This window comes from Aspergillus novofumigatus (genome assembly GCF_002847465.1).
Source record: "Aspergillus novofumigatus IBT 16806 chromosome Unknown P174scaffold_4, whole genome shotgun sequence".
Lineage (NCBI taxonomy): Eukaryota > Fungi > Ascomycota > Eurotiomycetes > Eurotiales > Aspergillaceae > Aspergillus > Aspergillus novofumigatus.
Window position 1 is genome coordinate 2026092 of NW_020194277.1, and position 26134 is coordinate 2052225.

At 50.1% G+C, this 26134-nt stretch overlaps 11 protein-coding genes across 11 annotated transcripts; 6 read left to right on the forward strand and 5 right to left on the reverse strand.

Annotated features, from left to right (window-relative positions):
* Positions 1–1501: 1501 nt before the first annotated feature.
* P174DRAFT_485797 (uncharacterized protein) lies at positions 1502–3042 on the forward strand (the record flags this gene model as incomplete). Its single annotated transcript, XM_024830772.1, has 2 exons — positions 1502–1974; positions 2034–3042. 2 exons carry the CDS (start codon positions 1502–1504, stop codon positions 2629–2631), a joined length of 1071 nt encoding a protein of 356 aa, XP_024682790.1. The 3' UTR covers positions 2632–3042.
* Positions 3043–4069: 1027 nt separating this feature from the next.
* Positions 4070–6043, forward strand: P174DRAFT_441481 (protein ERV29). The gene is made up of 5 exons (XM_024827322.1): positions 4070–4584; positions 4702–4814; positions 4885–5378; positions 5434–5498; positions 5553–6043. Exons 1-5 carry the CDS (start codon positions 4418–4420, stop codon positions 5623–5625), a joined length of 912 nt encoding a protein of 303 aa, XP_024682791.1. The 5' UTR covers positions 4070–4417; the 3' UTR covers positions 5626–6043.
* Positions 6044–6168: 125 nt separating this feature from the next.
* On the reverse strand, positions 6169–8262 carry P174DRAFT_441482 (uncharacterized protein). Its single transcript, XM_024827323.1, has one exon. It carries the CDS (start codon positions 7850–7852, stop codon positions 6632–6634), a length of 1221 nt encoding a protein of 406 aa, XP_024682792.1. The 5' UTR covers positions 7853–8262; the 3' UTR covers positions 6169–6631.
* Positions 8263–10105: 1843 nt separating this feature from the next.
* On the forward strand, positions 10106–11173 carry P174DRAFT_512393 (uncharacterized protein; the record flags this gene model as incomplete). Its single annotated transcript, XM_024831869.1, has 3 exons — positions 10106–10187; positions 10472–10682; positions 10705–11173. 3 exons carry the CDS (start codon positions 10106–10108, stop codon positions 11171–11173), a joined length of 762 nt encoding a protein of 253 aa, XP_024682793.1.
* A 489-nt stretch (positions 11174–11662) lies between these two features.
* Positions 11663–12437, reverse strand: arfA (putative ADP-ribosylation factor; the record flags this gene model as incomplete). The annotated part of the gene is made up of 4 exons (XM_024822312.1): positions 11663–11755; positions 11812–11877; positions 11931–12175; positions 12290–12437. 4 exons carry the CDS (start codon positions 12435–12437, stop codon positions 11663–11665), a joined length of 552 nt encoding a protein of 183 aa, XP_024682794.1.
* Positions 12438–13824: 1387 nt separating this feature from the next.
* Positions 13825–15922, reverse strand: P174DRAFT_460298 (uncharacterized protein; the record flags this gene model as incomplete). The annotated part of the gene is made up of 7 exons (XM_024829869.1): positions 13825–14157; positions 14213–14566; positions 14626–14954; positions 15003–15116; positions 15168–15459; positions 15506–15592; positions 15683–15922. The coding sequence occupies 7 exons, from the start codon at positions 15920–15922 to the stop codon at positions 13825–13827; spliced, it is 1749 nt and encodes a 582-aa protein (XP_024682795.1).
* A 582-nt stretch (positions 15923–16504) lies between these two features.
* Positions 16505–19249, reverse strand: P174DRAFT_441488 (uncharacterized protein). The gene is made up of 8 exons (XM_024827324.1): positions 19062–19249; positions 18887–18999; positions 18692–18836; positions 18543–18579; positions 18274–18509; positions 18088–18223; positions 17935–18025; positions 16505–17886 (listed from the first exon to the last, which is right to left on the reverse strand). Exons 1-8 carry the CDS (start codon positions 19137–19139, stop codon positions 16854–16856), a joined length of 1869 nt encoding a protein of 622 aa, XP_024682796.1. The 5' UTR covers positions 19140–19249; the 3' UTR covers positions 16505–16853.
* A 276-nt stretch (positions 19250–19525) lies between these two features.
* Positions 19526–20437, forward strand: P174DRAFT_431147 (60S ribosomal protein uL1; the record flags this gene model as incomplete). The annotated part of the gene is made up of 4 exons (XM_024825682.1): positions 19526–19544; positions 19609–19786; positions 19909–20102; positions 20175–20437. 4 exons carry the CDS (start codon positions 19526–19528, stop codon positions 20435–20437), a joined length of 654 nt encoding a protein of 217 aa, XP_024682797.1.
* A 96-nt stretch (positions 20438–20533) lies between these two features.
* Positions 20534–22043, reverse strand: P174DRAFT_441489 (uncharacterized protein; the record flags this gene model as incomplete). Its single annotated transcript, XM_024827325.1, has 1 exon — positions 20534–22043. A coding segment is annotated over one exon (1354 nt), but the record flags the coding sequence as incomplete, so codon positions are not given.
* A 295-nt stretch (positions 22044–22338) lies between these two features.
* P174DRAFT_441490 (putative proline-rich, actin-associated protein Vrp1) lies at positions 22339–23883 on the forward strand (the record flags this gene model as incomplete). Its single annotated transcript, XM_024827326.1, has 3 exons — positions 22339–22407; positions 22463–23325; positions 23355–23883. Coding segments are annotated over 3 exons (1287 nt in total), but the record flags the coding sequence as incomplete, so codon positions are not given.
* Positions 23884–24409: 526 nt separating this feature from the next.
* P174DRAFT_460303 (U6 snRNA-associated Sm-like protein LSm8) lies at positions 24410–24791 on the forward strand (the record flags this gene model as incomplete). The annotated part of the gene is made up of 2 exons (XM_024829870.1): positions 24410–24434; positions 24520–24791. 2 exons carry the CDS (start codon positions 24410–24412, stop codon positions 24789–24791), a joined length of 297 nt encoding a protein of 98 aa, XP_024682800.1.
* Positions 24792–26134: the final 1343 nt, after the last annotated feature.

Below are 26134 nucleotides of genomic sequence, written 5' to 3' on the forward strand. Positions count from 1 at the left end.
TTCGCCAGTTTTGGAGATTCTCTTGATGTTGGTACATAGTAAGATAGATACGTAGCTACCTACCCTGTAGAGGATGACTCGGCAGTCAAACCGTCAACGTGGCCTGTTCTGGTGTAGCCCTACTATGATTGTGACTATTAGACTAGTTACTGCGTGCGTATCTCGGCACCAATCATGCCAGCCCTGTGTCAGTAATATGGAATCTAGACTGGATGACAAAGTCAGGGGAATGTGCTGACGGAAAAGGTCTGGAATAACTCATGGCTGGAGGGATTGGTTGGCTTCCCCGCGCGCATTACCCCTGTCGTCTGTTTGGTGATGGAGGGATCATCTAACTCCGTATGCAAGTGCCGTTTTTGTTAATGCATTAAGGGGACTTCAATTTCAGAGTGGATGTCACTCACTACCGTTCGGACAATTTCCAGTCAGTTGATGACTTTTGAGGGTGGTAGATAGTATACCGACAGGTGAAGTGAAAGGAGGGTAACAGGTGACAATGAAAACATTGGACGAAATTCATAAAACAACGTCTATCTATCAATTGATGGATGCTCGATAGGCTGGAATTCAATGATAATGAAATTAATCATTTGTCAAAGTGAAATATGACCCAGTGGAGACTTCCCAGTGCTACTCCGTAGCGCCTATTTAATCTCCTCTCAAAGGTACTCTCCGTAAAGTCCATACTGAGAGGCATGGAGAGCGGAGTTTAGTGACCGTGTCCTCTTCCGTCGTAATTATTATCGCTTCGCTCCTCCTTTCCACCTCCTCTATCCACCTTTCACTACCACTTATTTCTCTTCCCCATCGGCCATTCACTCACGCTGGCCTTCCAGTGATCCCTTCGGCTTCATCATACCCTCAGCTTATTTGTTCTCATCTCTCAATTGAGATCAACCAGCTGTCTCGATGTTCCTCTGGTGATCCCACCCTCCCTCCCCCATTTTTCATGCTCTCGCGACCTCACCTCTTGACTTGCAACCAACTCCCCTGAGCCAGTCGGATATCTCTCTGGTCAACTCAATTCTCCTGGCCAGCCTTTTAAAAGGTGCGAAAGTTGAGTTGCTAAAGAGCCGGTCGCTCGAACAACACTGCTTCTTTCTGTTCACAGACGCAATCTGTCCTTCTCAGCGCGACATCTCCGCCCCGAACCCCCTTCAACTTCCCATCCACCCTCCGAGTCCCAACCTCTCTGGACCTGATGGTATAAATTGAATTGGATCACTGCGAAACTCTCCAGCCAATTAATTATCCGCGATCAATCACTATCGGTACCAGGGGCTACTCCCTGCCCAGTCTCCTACGCCGTTCTGCCACCTTCCACTTCAAAGAACGATCGATTGAGACGACGACCATCAATATCACGACTTTTCTCATACTATTTTCTTTTTACCCCTTTTGCTTATCTTTGAAGAGCGAATTTGCCGAGGTATGCTCCGTTCCCACACCGAACGCCACGTCGAGCCTGACGAGCTGACATGTTGCGGATACAGCTTGAACCATGATGAATCCTTACATTAGCTGGGCTCTGCTACTCGTGGTGGCAGGTGGCCTGGGATGGTATTATAATGTCCCGAATTCCAAAGCCAAGACCACCGTCAAGCCCGCGGTAGGGAAGATAGAAAGCGCGACTGGAGTGAAGAAGCCAAAGAAGAAGGCGAAAAAATCCCCCGAGCCTACTTCATCCACAACGACCAAGAAGGTCGAAGAGAAGCCCGCATTCGAATACAAAGCTACGGAGGGTGATGATGGGGATGAAGAGATTGACCAGAAGGAGATGGCCAAGCGTTTTACCGCTGTGAAGAGTGGAATCCCCGCCCAGGTGAGCGGCAGCGAGGGTAAATCTCAAAAGAAAAAGAAGAAGTCCACCAGCCAACTCGAGGCTGAAGAGAGTAAGCGCTCCGGATCTCGCGTCTCGACTCGCACCTCCTCCACCGCTGGCGCCGACGCGGATGATGATCTCTCCCCCGCGGGGTCCCCGATGGTGAAGCCTACCGCCTCCTCCGCTGGATATGTATCGGACATGCTCGAAGCTCCTGCCCCGGCGCGTCTGTCCTCCGTGTCACCGGATCCATGGAAGCGCCCCAGAAGAAGCAGAAGGCTCCATCTTTCAAGCAGGTTGAAACAAAAAAGCAGCGCCAGCAACGGGCGAAGAACGAGGCTCGTAAGCAACAAGTTCAGGAAGCCGAGGCAGAAAGACGCAAGCTCCTCGAGAAACAACTCCACATGGCTCGGGAGGCTGAGCGCCGCGAAGCGGCCAAGTCCAAGCCCATTGCGCCTCAGAGCAACGCGTGGCAGACAAAGGAGGTGAACCCCACTTCCAACGGCACCCCGAATGTGTCTCAGAGCCCCAACGTAGAACTGTTGGACACTTTCGAAGCGCCGTCCTCGAAGCAGTCTCCTCCCACTGCCTCGAGCTCGAAGAAGTGGGACCAGGGCCTTCCCTCGGAAGAGGAGCAGATGCGTATCCTGGGTGCTGATCCTATTGATGACTGGACCACTGTGTCCAGCAAGAAGCCTAAGAAGAAGGGCGGAAAGGCCGATGAGAGCTTCAGCGAGGCCAGTGCGTCTGAGACCCAGGTGACTCCTGCCGCTCCAGTGGCCGTTCCCGCTGCCCCAAGGTCACTGTGACCCCACCTATATACCCGATATTCTGCGCTCGAAGCAGAAGGGACACCCTCTCGACTCCGACTGGGCCGCTTAGAAGATCCGTGTATCATTGCGTTTCTTTTTCTTTTTATCCTTTGGAGACGAAGACAACGTCGTATAAGAGCAGCACGCTTCTCATTCCTTCCAAGAATCTAAGCCTTGGACTGTATTTATTATTCATGGCTTTGGCGTTTGGGCTGTCTTCGATATACCACAAAATGTCTAGTGTCGGGTGAGATGGATTCATTCTACCACGATTGAGCGCGGGAAGAAGGAAAGAGAGAAACATGGTTGAATTGGCCAGAAGGAAAGAAGAAACTCGATATGAGGAGAAAAAGAGAAAGGGGAAAAAAAGAATTCATGTATTTTTCTTGTGTGTCTTTGTTGCGACCTCTTGACTGTTCTTATAACCATATTTGTTTTTGATCAATAATTGATTGATGAATTCTATCAAGGGTTACGACATCTCATATTTCCAGTCTAACAAAGATCTTCAATGCACATACTGTATGGATTCCATGATTTCGGTCATTCTTCTTCCCTCAGCATACGTAGATTTGGTCTTGTGAATAGGTATCGTCCCTCTGGGCCCAAGCTCGAGCATTGGACAAGATCTACTGCTGATCTCAGGATCTGTCTACCGAGCCGGGACTAAAATAGAAGGCACAGACAACCTCTCTAGGCCTCTCAGCTCGTACTGTGATTTGATCTTAAAAGGCGAGACGAGGAGAACCGATCTGAGCTTTGAGTCGACTCACGCGAGACAAGGTGGAGCTTACTTGCCTTCGTAGCTTAGTGTCGGTGAATTGGTGAAGTAGTGGCCGTCTCAGATCTGAGGAGGCTGAACCGTTTCTATATTTATACTTCTTGTATACTTAGTACACACCTGATAATTCATCAACTGAATCTGAATTTCCAATTTCTTACTATGATTGTCAGTCCTGTTGAACCGAAATGAGCTGTAGACAGTTGTCAGTTGATGCTTGAGAACGACCTGAAGCTGTTGGATCAGGGGCGGAGGAACGGGCCTGAAGATCGGCGTCCCTGAATATGTGGTGTGGGGTATGCCTGACTGGGACCTCTGGATGTCTACTACACACCACCAAAAAGATTGACAGTAGAGATGACCCTATTCTGGAGAGTATTTAGTATATTGATGGTATCCCCAGATTGATTAGAACATTTTAAAGAGCAACGTTCTGATGAATATCAGCAGAATCAACAGAGAAAACGTGATGTCGTCACTGGGCGCGCAGGGAGGTGGACCTTGGCAACCTTGCCCAAACAGGACTAGAGGCGAGTTTCGGTCATCGTGGCCTGAACTGAACAAAGTGACCAGAACAAGAGTAACAAAGGGAACAGCAAGAGATCAAGTCATTCTTATTATTTCTCCAAGTCTTTTCTTCTTTCTGGTTACGATTCATTATTGACTTGCTTATTGATTGTCCCTTTGGGATAAATTTCTCTCGACGTATCTCTTTTATCATCGAAAGGTTTGTGATCCATCCTACTCCTGTTTTCCCCTGTTTTGCTGGCCTCCCTCGCTTTCTTATTTGTTTCCTACTGCGGAGTACGCCGTACAAAACAAACTACCTTCACTACGTACTACTACTCTCCCCGCCGCCTCCTCCTCGGCTCCTTGTGGCTTCTTCTCCGGAGTTTCGTTGAATTTATCCTCCGTTTTGCACAAGCCAACCGACTGTTTACTAAAATTGACATCCCTCTGAAGTGACTATTCCGTCCTCTTCCACCGGTTCATTCTCCCGCCATGGCGCAGATTCGCGGCACTGCGGGTTACAACCTCGGTCACCAGAACCCCTTCGGAGGACCTGGACGAGCAGACGCGACTAGCGACCCGAGTCCCTTGGACGCTATTCGAGAACAGACAAGCAAGATCGAAGACTGGCTGGACACAATCTCGGATCCTGTAAAGCCGTACGTTGTCACTCTTCCACTTTGTCCGCGAGAAGGGATGAAGAATACAAACAAGGGCGAACAAGGCCGGAGCCTTTTTCCAGAAACATACTGACACTGTGTCGTCTTGATTGTTAGCTATCTTCCTGCCATTGGCCGTTTCCTTATCGTGGTCACCTTCATCGAGGACAGCTTACGTATTATCACACAATGGAGCGACCAGCTCGTATACCTCCGTGAATACCGGAAAAGTAAGCGTCCCTGACTCGCCATGTCAAGACAGCTTTGCGACAAATCTCTAACCCAAGCTCTTTTGTCCAGTTCCCTGGGGTATCACGCACACTTTCCTCATCCTTAACGTCGTTGCAATGTCCGTATGCTCGTTCCTGGTCATCACCCGCCGCCACACTGAGATCGCCGTCGCCGGCCTGCTCGGGGTTGTCGTCACACAAGGTCTTGGTTATGGTCTCATCTTTGATCTCAACTTCTTCCTGCGCAATCTCAGCGTCGTCGGCGGTCTGCTCATGGTTCTCTCCGACTCGTGGGTTCGCAAGAAGTTCGTCCCTGCCGGATTGCCCCAATTGGATGAAAAGGACCGCAAGATGTACGTCCAGTTTGCTGGCCGCGTGCTCCTCATTTTCCTCTTCGTTGGCTTCGTCTTCTCCGGCCAGTGGAGCTTGTGGCGCGTGCTGGTCAGCCTGTTCGGTTTCGTCGCGTGTGTCATGGTCATCGTCGGTTTCAAGGCCAAGTGGAGCGCCATCATTCTCGTCGTTTTGTTGAGTGTCTTCAACGTACTCGTCAATAACTTCTGGACTGTACGTTCATTTTCCTCTACAACGGATAAAGCCCGTAACTGACTCCTACTCTCAGCTGCACCCCCACCACCCCCACAAGGACTTTGCCAAGTACGACTTCTTCCAGATTCTATCCATTGTGTAAGTGCCGTCCTCCGCTTTCACCAGTGATCAAATCCTAACCATTCTATGCAGCGGTGGTCTCCTTCTCCTGGTCAACATGGGTCCCGGCCAACTGAGCATGGACGAGAAGAAGAAGGTCTACTAGAAGTAGCAGGTTATATTCCACTCAAGGACAACAATCTCCCACAAAAAACTTTGACGTTCAGCATTGTCTTGCGAACGCGCACACATGTCCCTGAAGAATCTGTTTCACACAAGACCTTCCCCCTTTTCCATCCACCTCTACCTCAAAACTCATATCTTTGGACTGGAACTCAGCCAGCGCAGCTTCTTCGTCCTGTCATCATCAAGAGGAGTTCGACGCGTTTTGACCTAAATCGATTTTGAATTCTCTGTTGGCTAGTTTTGTCTTACCTTGCTTGACCTTATCGTCTCAGATGAGAAATAAGAGTACCTTCATTTCTCTGTTCTTTTCACTAGAAAGGACTATACTCTACCGGACTATCTAGAGGGAACTGCTCAATAATTGCGCTTAGGTTCTTGTGTCTATCCCCTGCAGGATGCAGGTGGGCCGGTCCATCGTTAATAGCGGTATAACTATACACGCCACTAGACTATGTATCAAAGCAGGAAGGTAGTCTACTGCATCATTCTTACAACATATGAGTAAGTTTTAGAGAGGTACAGTTGCTGAAGGTATGACGCAAGGTATGTATTAGGGAAGCTATTATACACGAAGAAAGTCCAACAGCTCAAAAGGAAAATCTCGGGTAAGAATAGGACGGGACAGGTCAAGGAAACGGCTAGAGAATGGTAATCTGCGTTGAGAATGAAAATGACTCGAATGCAGGAATGCGAGAGAGTTGGCAAATGGGACGATGACTTAAACGGGAGGCCTAGAACTGATGATCCAGGATGCCTGCCATGGACCTGCCATGGAGATAACACGGGAATAATGGTAGGCCCTTCTTCCTGCTCTGTAGGATGATAAACGGGGAGAGAAAAAAAAAAGTGAATGAGAGAGCATCCGCTTTTGTGCTTCCAACGCCGAGATAGAGAAACCAGTTGAATGCATCCAGAAACGTGTGCGATGCCAAAAGGGTTAAGAAACAGATGCGAGGTTGACAGCGTGGCCCACTGGGTTTCTATCCTCAAATGTCCATGCTCCAACGCCAAGGTCGAATGGGTTCAAATTGGCCCAGGCTAATTTCTTCAACTGTATCATCGTTGATATCCAAATGGTATAGTTGAATCTGTTTGTTGTCCTGGTGAAACGTGGATAGTGTCTTTGATACTTTCGGACGGGCATGTTTAGTATTGTCGTCCGTTGATTTTGATACTGGCCGTGACGTCGGGGTTTCAGGATACTGCCATGAGATACTGGGAGTCTCCGCGTCTGAGCAGTCCGGAGAAGATATGGTAGAGGGTGAATCGCAACGTGAATGCCTAGGTACCGAGATGACAAACGTGCTCTCGTCACGTCCGTATGGCAGCATAGTGGACGACAGCTGCCGAGGAAGCTCACGCTGACTGTTGCTTTCGGGCTTTGGTGCTTTCTGGGCGGAGTGTTCGTAGGGCGAAGCCAGAATAGGCGTGGATTTGTTCGACGGTCTTTGATCCGTACTTTGAGTAGCCAAGGGCGGCAGCTGTCTATTCCGCTGAGCGACTGTCGACCCTGCCTTGTTAGGATGATTGTCTTTAGGTAGTGCCCCGCAGTCATTCCTGCGGGTTGAAGCGCTGAACGGTTCCTTTCCGGCCATGACTCTGGCACTGGGAGGCGGTTGCAACATCCATCTTGTTTCCGCCCGGCTCTTGGGTCCGCTTACAATCGGTGGATGAAGATCGTTGACCGGGGGTACCCGGGCGACGTAGTACTTGCTGGGTTCGGTGCTGTTCGCTTTGCCCCGGCCGGAGATTCCAACCGAGGAGCCCTTCACCTCCACTTCCTCCCCCCACAGAGGTTCATCCTCGCGCTGATAGTGCATACGGTTCCACCGGTCGCCAAGCGGATGCTTAAGACTGCTCTTATCCTTTCTCAGTGATGCCTCCCCCACGTTGTGGCTGGACTCCATTGGTGACAACGGATCAGTATTCCAACTGTCGGTCCGTCGATGATTGTTCCGATGACCTCCTCTTCTTGCAGGAGGGCCCGGACCTAGTGCAATCTCTTCCGCCCATCCTGGGTTGGTACTGAACGGTGTTGGCTGAGCAAATGGTTTTGGTTGGTCGGTGATGACGGCGTCAACCTTCTCCTTCTCTCGTTGCGATCGAACGGCTTCCTTCTTTCGCTTGCGACGGTCAAAGGACATAGCACAGGGCGTACAGGTGGCATAGTAAAAGACGGCCGACTGAGCCCCTCTGTACAGCCACATGGCGGTCAGCTGTGATGATGCCTAAGATTCGGAAGAAGTAGGGACGCTCGATGTAGACGAGTCCGGCGAATGCACTGATATAAAAATTGGCTCTGAAGATCTATTTGGCCCGGAGGCACTGGTAGTTTGATCTCGATATTTGCTGTGGCGCTGACGACAACATGAAGGGCGTTCTCTGTCCTAAAGCGGAATTGTGAGGAAAGAGCACACGGAGATCGGCCAGCGATCTGTTACGGGAGAAAAGGAAGAGTGTAAAGGATAAGAGAGGAGAGAAGAAACAGCGGCAAATGGGAGGAAGAGAGCAATGAGAACACGGATCAGAGATGCGAGAATGAAGAAGTAGATGGTAAAAGAAGATGAATGGATGGATGGACGGATGGGATAGGATGGGGATGGAGGAGAGGTTGGCTGCTGGCTGTTTGGCTGTTCTCGCTGTCTGTCAGGGGGAATTGGGCCACCGGATTGGGCTTGGCAGGATGGAGAGAGAGGGGCGGGACAGCGACTTAGTCATGGTGCTAAACACGGGAGCCGTTTCATCGCCAGGCACAGGAGTGTCGATCTCAGACATTGTGCCTATTTATGTATGACTATCGATCTACGGCTGCATCATGGTTGTTTTAAAGATGAAGGGAAACATGTTCGTGAGATCATTATGCCCAGAGGAGTTTCAACAGCGTTACGGAGTACCGTGAATTTCCTGAGGCGTCTTCCCTGCAGACTGTCTACAATGTTGAGTGGGACAACCCCACACTAACAGACGGCCACTGGGAAAAGGAAGCATTCCCTATTGGAATGTACAGGATAGGCAATTCCAGGGAACTTCCATATCTACGGCTCAAGTGATGGCATTCTTATATCCGAAAAAGCCCTTGCGTCATACCAAATTCGAAAGTCGAAGCAATTCAAAGCCCCTTCCAACTGATGGAAGACCCCTTTGCAGCCCGAAACGTCGACAGGAACCTGAATAATCAAGAAATACCCATTGCTGTCATGCTGTCTACGGCGTACAGGACCGGACTGCGCCAAACGTTGCATATATTCACCAGTCATATGTATTAAGCGCCGGAGGCAAGAAGTACGCATCCCGAAAGCCAACTTCACCAGCATTGGGAGCCATAAGTCGTGATACTCGAGGAGGTTGTGAGGCTACGCGGAATCCTTACCAGGACGTCTGTCATCACCGGTCCTTTGAGTCAATGGCTTGACCACTTCATTGTGCAGCGTTCGACCTTTCTTACAAGGAGGCATACCTTCAGGAAGAGACCCTCTCTTCGCCAATCGACTTCCTCATTGGCTTAGGTCGGGTATTTTCCGGATATGTTTCCTCACAACTCACATTCCCGCCAACACGCTTAATGCTCACTCATCTTCAGTAACATGGGTCAACAATGCTGCCGATCAGCAAGCGGAAAGTTTCAAACACAATGCGCTTTTTGCAAGCACTCGAAACGGCATATAGATGGCGTGGTTTCGAGACGACTCACGCTGAACATCAGCGAATGCATGCAACTTTAGTCTTGCTATACTCGGGCATCTTTGAAAATCTATCACTCCCACCGCGACAGGAGCTTTTAGAGACTACTGCAGTCATACATGCATGGTCAAACATTTTCAGCTATCTTGAGGACCTCTCCCGGCAAGCTGATGCGGCTTCAGAGTCTCAAACAGTATACGTGAATGCCTATAATTCTCGCAAGTCCGTCCACAGGAACAATACGCCTAGAAACTCTAGCAATTCGCATAAAGGGAGTCTTTTACCTTCGAGCAATCGAAGAATAACATTGAATTCGGACAAGTCTTCTGATTAAGAAAAGGCAAGCTCTAGTTTTAGAAGTGTCAAGAACAGTAACGATAGCGAGGGGTCAAAAAAGCAAGCTGATCCTTTCCGCGTGTCAACCTGGATTGGACTGCAGCTCTTAAGCTCAATACTAACCCTTGAATAAACTGTGTTCGCAGATAATCAAGTGAGCTACGTGTTCGACTGTCAAAATAACTAACCAGCTGATGTTGTGGCAACGGCCACGACAATTACTGGAAACCTCCACTATTCAAGATTGCGAAGTTGTCAACCTGTCAATGGATATATTTTCATGTCACATAGAATCAGGAAAGTTCACATTACCAGAAGTTGACAACAGAGCATTTCCAAGGCTTGGAACTTAATGCAATGGTACCTAAGAAGGCTAAGAGTGGCTTAAAATCGTCCACATGAGGATGATGCAATGGTGATGATTTGTCTATCATGAAATCAATATGCCGCTACGAAATCCTAAACAACCTACATCCTGCTCTGCCAGGAGATCAATTGATAATAATTGCGTCCAAGACAATTCTTGTAAAGTATAAATAATTTAGTATGTCTTTGTACCTTGGCTTCTACACCACCCAAAGAGCCGACATAGACCCTTGCGGAGGGGATACTACCAACATGGTATGCCCGAATAGCATCAAACTCCCCAGCTGACCATTCGAACCTAAACTAAACAGTTTCAATGGCAGGCCCTCAGCTTCTCCCCGGAGACCAGACAGTCACCCTTCCTCCTCACCACCACCACCACCACCGACTCCTCCCTCCCTCTCCTCCTCCTCTTCCTCACCTGCCTCCCTCCCTCCTCCTAGCAGCCCACTACATCCGCAAAGACTACCACGCCTTCCTCGCCCTCGGCCCAGGCGGCACCCCCTCAACCCCCACCGGCTACGCCCGCATCTGCGTCCTCCGCCTCTTCACCGTCCGCGATCCCTTCTCCCCACCCTCCATCCCGCCATCCCTCCACCCCAAGCACGGGCAGCTCCCGTCCTCCCTCCCCGTCCGGGCAGGGCCCGCCCAACGGTCGCAGGGATAGCCCCCACAGACAGACGACCCAGCGCGCCAGCAAAGCAATGTACGCGACGCTGTCGAACCGGATCCACGAGCTGGTCAACGCGCACCCATCCGCCCTCCGCGCTGCGACCTCCTGCTTCGAGAAACACAGCACGGGGATCTTCTGCGGGGCTGCGGCCGCGCAGGTGCAGGCGCAGGCGCAACGCCACACTTGCGACGGCGAAGTGTGCCACTCGCATCCGGTTGACGGGAGCTTGCATCTCACGCTGCATCCGGCGGATGTGAGGGCTGTGCTGGAGAAGGGGTGGGGGGAGCGGCATCCGCTTGCATGGGATGACGGCGGGGAGGAGTGGTGTTGGTGGTGGTGGGCGAAGAGTGTGCCGCCGGGGTTTGTGATGATTTATGCGCCGAGGGATGAGAGGGAGTTGGAGGTCGTGATGGACATCATTCGGGCGGCTGTGTGGTGGGTCGGTGGGACGGAGCTGAAAGGAGGAGACTAGAAGGTTCAGCAAAGACTGCGTGGGCATTGTGTTCATAAACATCAGGAGTGCCCTAGTTGTACAAAGAACAAAGACCATATACTTTCATCATCAGTGGAGGGCTTATGGACGGAAAATCCAGCTTCAAGTACATCAAATTCATTTCATCTACTTCAGACACCTATCAATATGTTTAGTGAAACATAACCATTCTGGACGGATCATAAACGTCGAGCCAGCCTTGACTCTCGAGGACATGAACAACAGATGAAAAATGGTTTTTCAAAAGGCACAAAGGAGTATTTGTTGGAATCGACGCCGGGACGAAAGAAGAAATAAAAGCTAATAGCATAGAGGAATGAAGAGCCGTTAGAGAACATACAAGTACCACCAAGAAGCAAATCCCTTTTGTATGCAAGGTGTCTTTGCCGGCCCTGGTCCCCCAACCATCATCCGCGCAACTCCTCGTCACAGTTTCGTGTTTTCTTCCTCTCGTCGTATTATAACATTCTAAGAGTTGTTCGATTTCCTCAGCGCATCGGCGAGCCATTCCAAACCTTCGTAGAGACCGTCACCGGTGGTGGCGCAGGTAGATTGGATGTACTAAGTATAAATTAGTGGACTGTGAAAGACCTGCATTGGCAGTCAAGCCAACTTACCCAAGCACGACGGGTGAGACTTTGCAGACCAAGCTGCTGGGTGATCTCGGCGGGGCTCATGGCGTTCTGGAAAGTCATCAGTATCACAGCGAACAAAACCGCACAGGGATCTCTCATACAGGCAGATCTTGCTTGTTGGCGAAAACAAGGAGCAGAGCATCACGGAGTTCGTCTTCGTTCAACATGCGCTGCAACTCTTCCCGGGCCTCGACAATACGGTCGCGATCGTTGCTATCGACGACGAAAATGATACCCTGGGTGTTCTGGAAGTAGTGTCTCCAGAGAGGACGGATCTTGTCCTGACCACCGACGTCCCACACGGTGAACTGAATGTTCTTGTACTCGACGGTCTCGACGTTGAAACCTTGACAAATAAACCAACGTCAGCAACAGCTTCCTTTCTCGTACGCGAACGACGAAGATTATCCGGCGTGATTGACCGACGGACGACCCGAACCAGCGGGAGTGGACGACAGACCAATCGTGGGAATAGTGGTGACGATTTCACCCAGCTTCAGCTTATACAGGATGGTGGTCTTTCCGGCGGCGTCAAGACCAACCATCAGGATTCGCATCTCCTTTCGACCCCATAGTCTATCAAACAGCTTCGAGAAGGTGAGACCCATGTTGGCGGTGGCGTAAACGAGTCTAAGGGAGCGCGACGGTGAGGTCAGTCAATCGAAGGTTTTCGGTCTGATTGATTTATAACAGAGTATGACAGAATAGGCAGAGACAAAGAGTTGAAGACCCAAATGCAAAAAGACAACGGGGCCTTGGTATTGGGTGACTTGAGAACGAGGGGCGTATTCACACCGGGGAATAACGGTGAGTTGGTAGAGTTCAGGGGAGAGAGAGAGGGAAAGGGAGAGAGGGGAGAGGGGCGAAAAGAAGGGAAAGTAAGTCGAAGACAAAATAGAAAAGAGAATTTAACTTACCAACACAGAAGAAGCTGGAGAAGGGAAAACAAAACGTGGATACACGAGGGTAAGGGTGATGATTGTGATGATGATAGATAGACAGAATTAAGGTAAGGTAGGATGGAGTAGCAGACAGACCACACTTTCTCTCTCACTCTGTGCCTGTGTCTTGTGTCTGAGCCGGGCTTGTTTTGTCGGTGTTGGAATTTTTGGGTGCAAAAATGCCCAGGTCGAGAAATTCAGCCGCCGGCGTAGCTTCCGTCACTAACGAAACCACCAGAATCACAACACTCAGTACGGAGTATCTACCTCTCTATTTATTATGATTGTTGACTCTGGAGGCTGTCAAATTTCATCTGATTCTCTTCGTGGACAATAATAATGAGTCTCTACAGGAACAAGACCGGACATTCTTGTCTGCTACTTTTCCCCTTATACTGCGCTTCTTGAATCTTCTCTGCCTGGCCACATGAAGAGGCCACGGTGTTTCCCGTCTATTGGCGCACTAAGACCGGCGCTTTTCAGGGCAGTGATGATACTGAGAGCGGTCATATACCGACTATCACTGCGTGACGATAACTTGGATGCTGAAAATCGAATGAGGTGCTTGCTCTAAATTCACTTTATTGATGCCTATTCTTGCTCGTAATTAGGCCATTTGTTCCTTTCCCCTTTTGCTGCGCACTTCCATGCCCCAAATACAAAGGCACAAAGTCCGGACAATTCTGGGTCTGGTCCCTTTCTGATAGGTTCCCGGGTTGGCTCTTGAATCAGCCCCGTCCCAGTGGATCGCTTCGGGTGGCACTGGGCCTAGGTATCTATCGCAATTCGCAAATGTGCCCTGTCTCGTGTTCTCTAAAGTAGGTAACGTGTTATTAGTGCAGGTTATTATCTCATCGCCGCAAATCCAGGTTGGTGGTTGGCTCCAGATACCCGGAGCTCAGTGGTAAGGGAAACCCACAGGGGGCCACTCTATCTACGCGTCATAATCAGAAGAAGCCGTGGATGCAGGTAGATCTGGCTGTATCTGATTTCGAAAATTACGAGCATCATTTGTTCCGACCCAAGTTGACTGTGCATGCCTTATGCATCAAATCTACTCGGCGTGTTTTCGCTGATGCCCGAGTTTGTCCTTGGATGAGGAGATAAATGTTCGCGACAATGATTGATAGATCGGTCTGCCCTCGATGGTGCCGCTGGCGTAACCAAAGAGAACAAGGACCAGCAATGACAGGACCATGATGACTGCGAAGCTGATCCAATATTCGGTCTGAGTATACACTCCTTTGACACCTCTGAGTTCGGTCGAAAAGTATGCCGTCATCAAACTGACTGGCAAGAAGAGAATCGTGATTTTCGCCAGCAGAATGGTGATTCTCGTCAGCTTCTCGACGGCCTGTGAATCTTTCAAGGCGATCAAGTTAAAATTCTGCACTAGCTCGTTAATAAATCAGTACATTTGAAGGGAAGAGGTGCTCACTGACCAGGAACGTGAGAGACTCTTTCTCTGTCAAACAGGCGTCAATTTCAGTCAAGCAATACAGTTTGATGCGATCCAGCAGTCTTTCGAAGCGAGCAACGGCTGCAGAGTTCAATTGCACGCCCACAGAGTTTTCGCAGTTGCTCGACAATTCTGATTCTCTCTGAATGATGTGCCCAGGTGGCACTCTCGGGTGTCTTGAGCGTGCCTCATCGCGCAGCAAGCGCTGTCTCTGAAGCACGCGCGTCAGAATGAGCTCGTAGCTCTGGTACAGGCGCCGTAGGACTGCCAATCTTCTGCCTAGCCAATGTAATTCATTTACCAAGTCGACGACCGGTTTGTTCAACATATCCTCTCTCTGTTCTCTTAGATCAGTACCTGAGCACGACCTACCCTTTTGCAAAAAGTGATCCTTACCAGTCGATCCAGCAAGACTCCATACTTATGCTCGCGCTTTGCTATCAGAGCATAACTCGTCACCCAGTCATCGAAGATGTAGTAGAAAAGCAGGCCAGGGCCATCGTCCTGATGTATACTGACGTGATCCGAACGAGGGTCATTAGACGCGCGCACTCGAATGGTGACCAACGAGTCACTTTCGGATGAAGCAGAGTGCTGCTTTGAAGCACCTGAAAATATCATCTGCACGTTTCTGCGCACGACTCCCAGAACCGACTTGATTTCTGATTCTGGTCTTGGCTCAGATATTCGGGGATACGGGTTCTCTTGCATTGATATGACAGTCCCTGGGTTCGTCAGCAACTGTGGCCACTATTGTGCTGGATTGTCCGCACCATCGTCGCAAAGGATTAACCAGGACCATAACCTCTTTCCGCTAGGCAGGTCTCTCCCGTTTGATATATCAACGGTTGGAATCACGTATAACGAGTTATACCCAACGCAAGTATCTGGATTCGGTCAGCATTCACAAGTGACAATGAGAGTCTCCGAGTTTATACATCGGGGTCCGTGATCCACCGAGCAAAAGTGCCAAATCTGGTTTGTGACATGGGCAAACGTAAGGCCTCGGAATGAAGCTGCCTTTTGGATGTCGTCTGGATCTGATAAGTTCTTCAACGAGACGGCCTCCTCAAGATCTTCCATGCGAGGACGATGCGATCGATCAATGCTTCTGTGGACGCTAGCCCTCAGAGACAGCACGGGTGCTGGAGCTTTTAGCGGAGCTGCTACGGGATCGGTGCACATCATTCCCTTTAGCCGTTCCGAGACACCGTAGTAGCTCGTAATTTCCTGGTTCATCAGTGTGCTGTACTCTTGTATATCATTCCTGACGAACCTTGATCACATCCTTCTGTTCTTCGGGAGCCCAAATGTTACTTCGACCAGACGTCGTCAGTATCAGTATCGGGACGACGGACAGCAACTCACATCCACCTAGTCCCAAAACAATTTGGTTTCTGAAGCTCACACATCAACACTTGTCCATGGTTATACGAATGCGAATGCGGCTTACTGGCTTCCGCAGCAACAGGCCGAAATCCTCCTGTGTCAGATTCATCGCACACCAGGCATCATCATTCCCAAAATCCAGCACGAAATTCTGCGTCTGTGCATCTCGTAACCGTCTATTATACGCATAGAAACAAGACTCCTCATCAATATCGCGAAATTTACCCTGAAGGGTCGGTCGATCTGTAAAGCTCGCGTAGTACTGATAGGGATTCTGGTCGCTACTCGCTGATGAGCTGGACATGCTGTTTTCAGTTGCCTCTGTAGCTCTATGATCCTAAGTATCAAATAATCTCTGCACTGGGCGAAGCACGAAATGAGCGAACTGAGCAAGAAATACAAGTCAAGTTCTAGGGGCATCCCATATTAATATCAGGTCTACGTTAAGCGCCCAGCCAGCGCCTAATAATAACCCTGCAGATAATAGTCCTCGTGTGGCTGCCAACTGACCCTGACATCCCCTCGAATCGATGTGTTACAGAATGCACGAATCGGTTATTAGAATTACTCGATTCTGCTGTTCTTGTGTGCAGCTGACTTGTTAGTTTCCACTTTGGGAAGCTCGGAACTATGTGACATGTTTATGCTGCTGCTGATCACTTTCTTAAGATTATCGAAGTGTAACTTAAACATGGATACAGTGATGTAATGTATGTGTGCTGATTTTTCTTCTGATACGGTCAAGGCGTTGACTATGTAAACGTAAGTTGAACGACATCAAATAGGCTCTTGAAAGTGGTTTTAATGTCACGTGGTAAATTACCAGAATATATATGGCTTCAAATATGTAGCTATATTATGACTCAAGTCAAGCCAGAGTCACTACATGCTACCTGGAGCATATTTAAGGAGACTGATATTGCTCTGATCTTACAAATAGGGAAGCACCAAACAAGTCAGTACACCCAAAATTTTCACAGGGACCAAACCACGAGATGACCTCGTTGGACGTCACCCTTATGTTCATATTGGAGAGTATAATATCCATGATGCACAGTCAAACCATGCCGACTGTTGTCTCATTGCGACATCCAACAGCAATGGTGTGCAATCTATGTAGACAACCTTGATCGTGATCATACGCTCTCTCAATAGCAGGAGGAGCGCCAGCTGGTATGGTGTCTGGTTCCTGCCTGGTACAAATATGCCAGCTCAAGAGCTGTTAATGCCGTAACCTAAGCAGTCAGGGCCTGTGGAAAATCAAGACCGAGGTTCTCCAGATCCCAGATCTGGCCTAATTCGCCAAGATCCACGTTGAAAAGCTCCTGAAGGTCTGAAGACGGAGGTGCCAGTGGCTCCAGGGAGGAATAACCTGACATTGTGGAAGCATACATCTCAGAGCTGTGTGCGTCTAAAGACGGCAGATTGTTATTAATGCCAAAGTCGATGCAGGGGACCGCATCCAGAGTTAACTCAGAGTCAGAAGGCGTCTTGACCCCTCTAAGATGGCTGTCGGAAAACTTGGAGCGCAGGGTCAATTCCTCCTCTGGGGCTAAGGAGAGCTTGTTCACAAGTTTTGAGAGCACACCGTAGCATATTGCGGCGGTTTTTGTGCCGTGGCTGATCTGTTCTAGTGTGCCCAGAGTCACGCCGATTGCTTGAATAATCTCGTCTCGCCGAGGGAGACATCGCCCATGGTCGTGGATGATGGCTGAACATAGGCTGGCGGCTGTGTCGAACATCGTGAACGGCGCAAAATGAAACTTGGCGTTTAGGGGCAACATGCAATCAAGGAGCTGGTGAGCCGCCTTGATCAATTTCAGTGCAATGTCAATGGCAGTGGGCTGGAGACTCTTCTCGATAGACGTGGAGTCTTGTTGTACGTCACTTGTGAGACAAGGTTTCAATGGCATAAGCATAACCATGTAGGCAATAGTATGCAGCTGTTTGCGTTGCACCTCCACGTATTTGTAATCATGATCCCATTGCGTGTCAGGATTGACAAGCCTATAAGCAGGCGGAAATGAAGCGAGCCAGTTTTCGGTCTCTTGTTGAACAGTGACGGCGATTGCAGGAGTCATTGTTCCACCCATCACCCCTGGTATTCTGGACAAGGCCTGGCCGAGTTGGCATTGGAGCGCGATGTGGACTATAGGCGAGGGCACGTCTGCTTCAATATGGTCGCTTTCCAACCTCACATTGGGCATTTCAAAGGAGCAGTAAGCGCTGTTAATAATAAAGGGGCGGGATAGCATGAGGGACATTTGCCTTGCAAAGTGAGCCTCGAAGCCTCAATAGAGGTGAACGGGAACTTACCAGTCCCAACTATACAGAATACACCACAGACGTCGCCTCATTTCCCTGTCAAATTCTGGAAGTCCTACCTTAGAAATGCTCTTATGCATGCCTATTCGATGATGTTATTCGCGATAGCACCTTTTTGACGAACGACTAGGACTAACTACTTACCCAACTCTTGAGCCTCGTGGATAGCGGAGCTCAAGGCATGCCATGATTCAACAAACAGGGCTTCGGCCTTGTACCAGGATGCCGCGAGAAATAGTTGCTGGACTTGTGTTAGGCCCCTTTCCCTGGGGGAATGGTGCTGCTCAGTTGTTTGGCCGCATGATGGTATCGCTCAGAAAGGCTCTCAACGCTTTCACCCAATTCCATTTCGAGCTTCTGTTTTACTCTAGGGTCGAGGAATAAGGTTGCACACGCACATGTCCGTATTAATAGACAGGTAAACTCTTCAGTCAACGGCTGACCGCTGGTTTTACCCGACCACCATGCAGAGTAATCACTTAGAAACGTGGGTGGATAGAGGCAATAGTACTGAGAGTTCGTTTCACGGATATAGTGTTGTACCAAGATATCTTGAGTCGTGTGAGCTCATTTTCAACCGCAGATATTCGCGCACATACCTGTATATGGCTTTGGAGGGATTACACGCAACGCATTCTCCATTTCTGGAGAATATGTTCCTCGTGGCTTCTTTGAAAGTGCAGCAGAATCCTGGCGAAGACTTAGCCCGCGGTTGAATCCTAGGGATCTTTTCGTCGAAGAAGCATACTCCGCTCACATGCTCTCCGGATTGGACCTCAGGGAGGTACCCCAACAGCTTGAAGTCTTCTTTACTCTCCTCGACAGCGGTCCCAGCCATGGGGGAGGCAATTTGCCCCTTTTCAACGCTAATAGTGCGGACAGAATCGGCTTGTCTAACAAGTTTTAGCTAAGGATGGACGAAATGATAACGTCCATAGCGAACCTCGAATCATTGACAGTTGCTTTCCTCGCTTTCAACACTTTCTTCGGCTCAAATTTACATAGGTGGGCAATTCTTCTTGCCTGACAATGATTACAAGGCCATTCACGACTACACTATAAGGTAAGTCAGAGAATGTCAAGGATGAATTCCAAGATTACGGCCTCGGTTTGCTTGCCTTCTGCTTCCGACGTTGACATTCCGTGCAAGAAGCAGCCAGCCGAACGGCTCGGCTGTTCTGAGGCTGGTTGACCATCCTGGGCGATCACAGTCATCTAGAATGTATTAAGACACCATCGATTCCTTGCACGCGCGAGTAGAACACGAAAAGTGTTAGACTGTTGTTAAAATGAAGTATGATCAGTGTAAGGCGCCACTGAGCTAATCGATGCGGATGGAGTCCGATGGACAATGAACCATATGCAGTTGTTATGCGCATAAGACTATTCACTGCTTAATAAGTAATGAATCTCGTTAGGGCAAACCTACACCCCAATCAGGCTAGTGCCATCCACACCCACAAGCGGAGAACGGGATTTTCTCGCGGCGGATAGCGAGCCGAAGTCTTTCTCTCGTCCTTGCACCGATATTCAGCGCAGAGCCACACCATAAGAGTTATTCTTTTGGAAGACTGTCAGCAAGATGTCTAAGATCACAGTCGGTATGCATCAGAATCTTAATTGCGACTTTTGGGAAGCAGCAACTAATATGTCGCCTCGTTACAGCCGGAGTGCGCGAGAATATCGAGCAGCTGCTCAACTACTCTCAGAATGAGAAGAAGAGAAACTTCCTCGAGACCGTCGAGCTTCAGATTGGTCTGAAGAACTACGACCCCCAGCGTGACAAGCGTTTCTCTGGCACCATCAAGCTGCCCACCGTTCCCCGCCCCAACATGACCATCTGGTACGTGAACTTTGCCGACCGGCCGATCCTTCGATGAAATGTGTTCATACGCATCATCGGGAGAAGGATGAGGTAGCACATAAAATTATGGGAATAAGGTTGCTGACGGTGATTGTCTGCAGTGTTCTTGGTGACCAGCACGATCTCGACCGTGCCAAGCACCACGGCATCGATGCCATGTCCGCTGATGACCTGAAGAAGCTCAACAAGAACAAGAAGCTCATCAAGAAGCTTGCTCGGAAGTACGATGCCTTCCTTGCTTCCGACACCCTCATCAAGCAGATTCCCCGTCTCCTGGGTCCCGGTCTGTCCAAGGGTATGTATTCTCGGTTCCCGCAGCACGCACGGCGCGCGATATTGCCTCTTAGCAAATGCTAACTCGGCGCAGCTGGTAAATTCCCTACCCCCGTCTCTCACAACGAGGACATGGCCAACAAGGTCACCGAGATCAAGTCTACCATCAAGTTCCAGCTTAAGAAGGTTCTCTGCCTCGGTGTTGCCGTTGGCAACGTCGGCATGACCCAGGACGAGCTCGTCGCCAACGTCATGCTGGCCATCAACTACCTCGTCTCCCTGCTGAAGAAGGGCTGGCAGAACGTTGGCAGCCTTGTCCTCAAGGCTACCATGTCTCCCCCCAAGCGTCTCTACTAGATTCTCTGCGCAATTAGCTTTGTGTCAGAGTTTTTTAGGCGCTCAGGTGTGGGATTGTATATGCCATAGATAGGAAATGTGATGTCCACGACTGGTACCTAAACTTTTTTTTGAATTCCGTAGTGTGTCCTGCGATATTGTACATGTTCCCAACTTTATCTATTCTAGGATATACGCCCGCTGCATAGAGTACATACACAGTATCGTCCATAATAAAAAAAAATGTACAAGTGGATAAAGTAGGGTAAATGGTTACTGCATACCGGGCATAAGATCCGTCTTGTCGAGGATCATCCCTCTCATACCGATGAACTCCCGCAGACTGTCCCACTCTTCTCCCTCCTCCTCGCCCCTCATGTAGATATCCTTGAATCCCCAAGCGACGGCAACCCTATCCAGTGCGGCGCGCTCCTCCTCTCGCAGCCAACGATGTCGTAACGGAACTCCAGACTGCCAAACAACCCTTTCCATCTGGTCGTTAGCCGATGTGATAGCCAAAAGGCCGATCGACGATGTACCTCCGACATAGGCGAGGGTGGCTGCGAAGGCTATGCCAGTCGCTGTGCTGGGATCCATGGTATTTTGCAAGCTAGAGGCCCAGGAAGCGATGGCGTAACACGCGGCTGGAGTGGCTGCAAGACCACCTAGTGGCACAGCAGCCTTCTTGAAAAGCTTTGCACGGTGGAATGCTGGGGCGCAAAAGGTGTTATCGATGATGGCCAGGACGAGTGGGAGGTTACGCTGTTCGATGGCGATGTCCAGGGCCATGTTCGCAAGTTCGGTGGGAATGGCGCTGTTGACGCTCTTGGGATTTGCCTTGTGGTATTTGACAGGGGAACTGTTCTCCTCGGGAACTGGCTTGTGGGCGTACAGGTAGAACATCTCAGGAAAATGGTCGGCCTTCTTCAAAAGCGTCTGGATCTTGGTATAGCATGCCATCGCTTCTGGAGAAATAAAGACTTTTTCGTCCTTGAGAAGCCCTGTAGCGATCTGTGACAGCGACTCGGCTAGGCGGGGTTGCGCGTCGCGGATCGATTTGAAGTGTTTCTTTGATGCGTTCTTTTCCTCCAGATCCAGTAACGAGGAGATTGCACTTCCTTCTTCCCCAGCGGAAGGAGACTTCTCGACTTTGTCTTGCTCGCGGCTCACAAGAGCCTCTGCTATTTGTTCACATTTCTGTAGAATCTTCACAACTGACTCATTGGAGGGTACGGAGTCGAGCTTGAGAAGTTCGGAAGACTCATGGGAGACTTGTCGCAAGGATGCCTCTGGGTCGAAGGAGGAAGGTGTGTTCGAGGAAGTCGATACCAATCGGCTAGGTGTAAGCCTGTTAGTGATCCATGGACTCCTTGAATCCTTCTTTGGCCGCAATTGTCTTGATTGGGCGCGGGAAGAGGTTGTCGTCGAGAATGAATAGTAACGCGCAAACGGCACCTGACGGGCAATTGGCCTGGTAGGGAGTTGACAAAATTGACAGACCAGAGCTTGAGACCTAGAAGTCTTCTGGCCGCTAAGTTTCAAGCCCTTCATGGCGGAAGTGGGAGATTTCGCGGGGTCGAGAGTGAGTCTGCTCTGTCTTTTGACGGAGTTGGTAGACCTGACCATGAAAAAGCGGAGATGGTCAGCACACTGGAGTAGCACCGCCACTACCTCATCTCCGTCCTTCACTAACTCAGCTGCCTGACGTACTGACTTCCTCCAAAGGCTGCCATCGCCGAAGATTGACGATCGTCGGATGATCTTTAGTCTTACGGGGGATTGAACCCTTCCTCCTTTTATTTCATTTCTACACATCACAACCCAGACTGGATTGTCATTATCCTTTCGATTACTGCTCCTCGAACCAAGATGCCTCCACCTCCTCCACCACCACCTCCGCCGCCGCCTGGAGGGATGGGAGGCCCTCCTCCCCCCCTCCTCCATCTGCGAGTCTTCCAAGTCGGCCAGCGAAGGGTGAAGCTAAAGATAGGGTCAGTTGGAAACCGTTCCTTGCCCTTCCAAGATCCGCTGCTAATGTCCTGGTAGAGCGCGCTCCTTTCAGATATCACCAAAGGCGCTAGACTGAAGAAGACCGTCACAAATGACAGATCGGCGCCCTTGATTGCGGGAGGAATTAAATCAGCTGCACCTCCAGTTGCAGCTGCACCCCCTGTTCCTGGCATGCCGAAACCCCAGAGTGGCCTAGCACCACCTGTTCCTTCAGCCAACCGAGTACGAAGCAGTAGCGAAAGCGGCGGTGGTGGAGATAGCGGTACATCCACTGCTCCTCAACTGGCAGGACTCTTCGCAGGAGGGATGCCCAAATTGCGCAGTCGGGGCGGGGTTGACACAGGAGCCAACCGTGACTCGCCTTACATGTCAGACTCGGAGGCTTCGCGACCTCCACGACCTCCTGTCGCTTCTGCTCCAAAGCCTCCAAGTGCTCGTCCACCACCACCGCGCCCGTCTTCTACAGAATCGCCGTCTGCCCCTCCACTCAACCCGCTAGTTGCTAATCTGCGCAAACCTCCGCCGAGACCAGCCTCAAGGCCTTCCTCGACCGTCTCGTCCTCCACATCAATTAAAACTGCCCCGGATGCTCCACCTCCACGTGCACCTCCTCCTTTGCCTGGTTCGGCGAAACTGCCACCTCCTCCGTTGACGTCGAGGAAGCCGTCCTCTCCAGCTCCTCCACCCCCACCCCCTGCCCTTTCGAGTCCAGCTGCACCACCTCCTCCTCCGCCGGCATCTTCAGCACCCCGACCGCCTCCTCCCGCACCTGCACGATCGACCCCTCCTCCCCCACCTCCGGCAGCGGCAGCTTCATCACCTCATACAAATGGGGTAGCAGCAGCTTCTATCGCGGTGCAAGCTGCCAGGAACGCTCTCGGGCATAGTAACCATGCGCCGTCCGCACCTCCTCCACCTCCTCCTGCAGCGTCTGCCCCATCAGCGCCTCCACCACCACCCCGCCATCGGCGCCTCCAACGGCACCAGCAGTACACCCCAGTCATCCGCCACCTCCTCCAGCACAAACCCCAACACCGCCGCCTAGCCAGCCTGTGACCCGTTCGACCTTGGATCCGAGTGCTTATACCCTAACCAATGGCGGCTCGTCGCCGGGCCATCAGAACACGGGCTCGCACGGAATAATTCGAGTGGAAGACAATCGGTTCAAATTCCAGAGTGACGGGCTGCTTCCCAAGCCGCGGCCGTTTGTGGGAGGTCCCCGGCGGTACCGTGCTGGGCGAGGTAGCAGTGTACCATTAGACTTGAGTGCGCTGAGCGGCTAATTGGACGGCTGGCTGATATTGGTTCGAGAAATAAATGGATGCACTGTGTTACTGCGCTGCTTCTGAGCGCATGTGAGATACCGATAATCCGCGGTCAATATGCACGCTAGCCGTTAGTTCGTGTACATGATATCCCAGTCGGATAGATTTTTATGAAATAACTACCTGCAGGCGATTCTTAGTACATTATACTCATTCATTTCGTAGTCACTCTGAATCTCCCGCTTTAGTAGACTTGTGTTTGAGATATAGATTTCCGAAGCTAGACGAAGCTCCACGCACGTGACTAGATACAGTCGCGGAGCGGTGATACATTAAGCATCGGATCTCAATGCGAAAGGCGGAATTGGGTGTTGTGCTTGTTCAGAACTAACCACGGACGATATTTTCCTGGCAAAACCATTCTGCGAGAGCAATACCATCATCCGAGTTGTCAGCGACAGATTGAACTTGAACGGGTCACGTCCAATCATCCAAGCTCATAAGACTTGTCCAGATCACTCTGCTATCGAGGTGGACGAGGAAGCTTTCAATTCGGAATCTACCTTAGCTACTGTCGACTTTTACTGTTGAGATAGGACTTGGCTGTCTGTCCAATCTCGAGGAGCATCGAGGTAGCAGCCCATTCTGCGGACGGCTCGGAACGTTTTGTACTTGAACAACCCTAGCCCGTCATTGAGCGGCCTCGCACCTCGCCATCATGTCTCTTCACTCCTACATCAATAGTAAGTCCCTTCTTCTATGCGACAACGGAACTATGCGACGCAAGTATTACAGTACGGTGGCTAACCCAACTATCGTAATACTTAGAAAAAGTCCTCATTCTCACCGTTGACGGCCGCACTTTACTAGGGACACTCTTGTCGACGGATCAGTTGACGAATCTTGTCCTGCTGGACACAATTGAGAGAATTATCCGAACCCCGGATGACCCCGAACCGAGCTCGCAGATCGAGCACGGGCTTTACTTGATTCGAGGCGACAATGTGGTTCTGTGCGGCGAAGTTGATGAGGCGATTGATAATGATATCGACTGGTCGAAGGTGAAAGGCGAGGTTGTCAAGGGCACGAAAAACGCATGAATGAAATGGCACTCGATTGTACATGATAGGCGGCCCTTATGACGCACAAGACCGTTGTCCCGAGCGTGCGACCGAACCTACGACTCGGTGTTGAAACGTCAAGCAGCCGCTATGCTTTATGAAGACATGCCACTTTCCGAGCATGCTGAATACGTGTAGTATGCCTCGGCTGCAAGTGGGCTGCATATTGGACGAATGATCTGTTGCCATGGTACATGAATACGACTCACTATAGAAGGACGCACCATCTCAATTGACCGGTCTAGGAGCCGAAAGCATGATGGTGGTCTTATCTGATGCTTGTACGGCTTGGAGGAACGCGAGAAGCGATGGAGAAAGCAAATCTAGTTGAAAGATACCCTTTAATCAGCAAAACCATGGTTATTTTACTTTGGACTTGAAGCACGAGGAACTAAGAGGTGTTCATGAGATCGATGGCCACGATAATCTCGCCGTGTGATAATACTCGGGAAGTTCTCCGAACAAGACCTAGCACTCTCATCCATACAAGCTTCAATTCTCAGGCTAATATACAGTATAATCTTCTCCACTGCTTCCCTATAAGTGAGTTCATTGCCTCTTCCAGAGCATCCCTCCCCCTCTATACGCAGTAATCAGCATATTACCTAGATAGGCTAGCGTCGCTATGTTTGCCTAGCCCAATGTAGATTTTCCCTCAACTTGATTGAGCTGCAACTTGTAAGAAACGAGAGCTGCACGAGATAAGAAGAATTGATCATTATATGGCCTCCTTCGAAGTTTGATCATATCTTGAGTGCTATCCCCAGAGTGTCAAATATTGAGTTGCGACCTCTTCGATTCCTAGCGGTTGTGCCAAAACAGAAATAGGACCCACTCGTTGGCTAGTCGTGCTAAGCGCTGGACATCCCTTGGGTAACGCCGATAGCAGCGTGTTTTGTTGGTTTTGGGTGGACATATCGCGGACTGAGCCTGATCATAATCTCACACGCTCACTGTCTGAGTTGATGTTGGCTCTTGTTGTTTATACTTGTCCAAATTGTCCTGTCAGACTTGTTATCACATTGTCCAGGCCTTGTTTTTTCCCCCCTGAGATATCCCCGTTCCAACTCCACATTCCAGAAAAGCGTATCGATATCGGTTTCAGTTATGAGAGATCTGACCTTGTCCTGACAGAGGAGGGACGGACCATTGCGAACTTTCGACTTTGATTGAACTGAGATCTTTGAAGGTATACATTTCTCTCCGTTTTCCAAGATCCAATCCCTCTTACTGACAAGTATTGTTGTTTACAACAGATTGACCCGACATTGAAACAAGCCATTGTATTTGCGTCTCTAATCCCCCAGGGATTACATTGATGC

Coding starts and splice junctions, on each gene's coding strand:
- P174DRAFT_441481 (XM_024827322.1), top strand. CDS start 4,418: ATGGCGCAGATTCGCGGCACTGCGGGTTACAACCTCGGTCACCAGAAC. Junction 5,379..5,433: donor TCGTCAATAACTTCTGGACT/GTACGTTCATTT, acceptor TCCTACTCTCAG/CTGCACCCCCACCACCCCCA. Junction 5,499..5,552: donor TTCCAGATTCTATCCATTGT/GTAAGTGCCGTC, acceptor CATTCTATGCAG/CGGTGGTCTCCTTCTCCTGG.
- P174DRAFT_441482 (XM_024827323.1), bottom strand. CDS start 7,852: ATGTGGCTGTACAGAGGGGCTCAGTCGGCCGTCTTTTACTATGCCACC.
- P174DRAFT_441488 (XM_024827324.1), bottom strand. CDS start 19,139: ATGGTCAACCAGCCTCAGAACAGCCGAGCCGTTCGGCTGGCTGCTTCT. Junction 18,224..18,273: donor AAATGGAATTGGGTGAAAGC/GTTGAGAGCCTT, acceptor ACAACTGAGCAG/CACCATTCCCCCAGGGAAAG. Junction 18,026..18,087: donor CCACGAGGCTCAAGAGTTGG/GTAAGTAGTTAG, acceptor ATCATCGAATAG/GCATGCATAAGAGCATTTCT.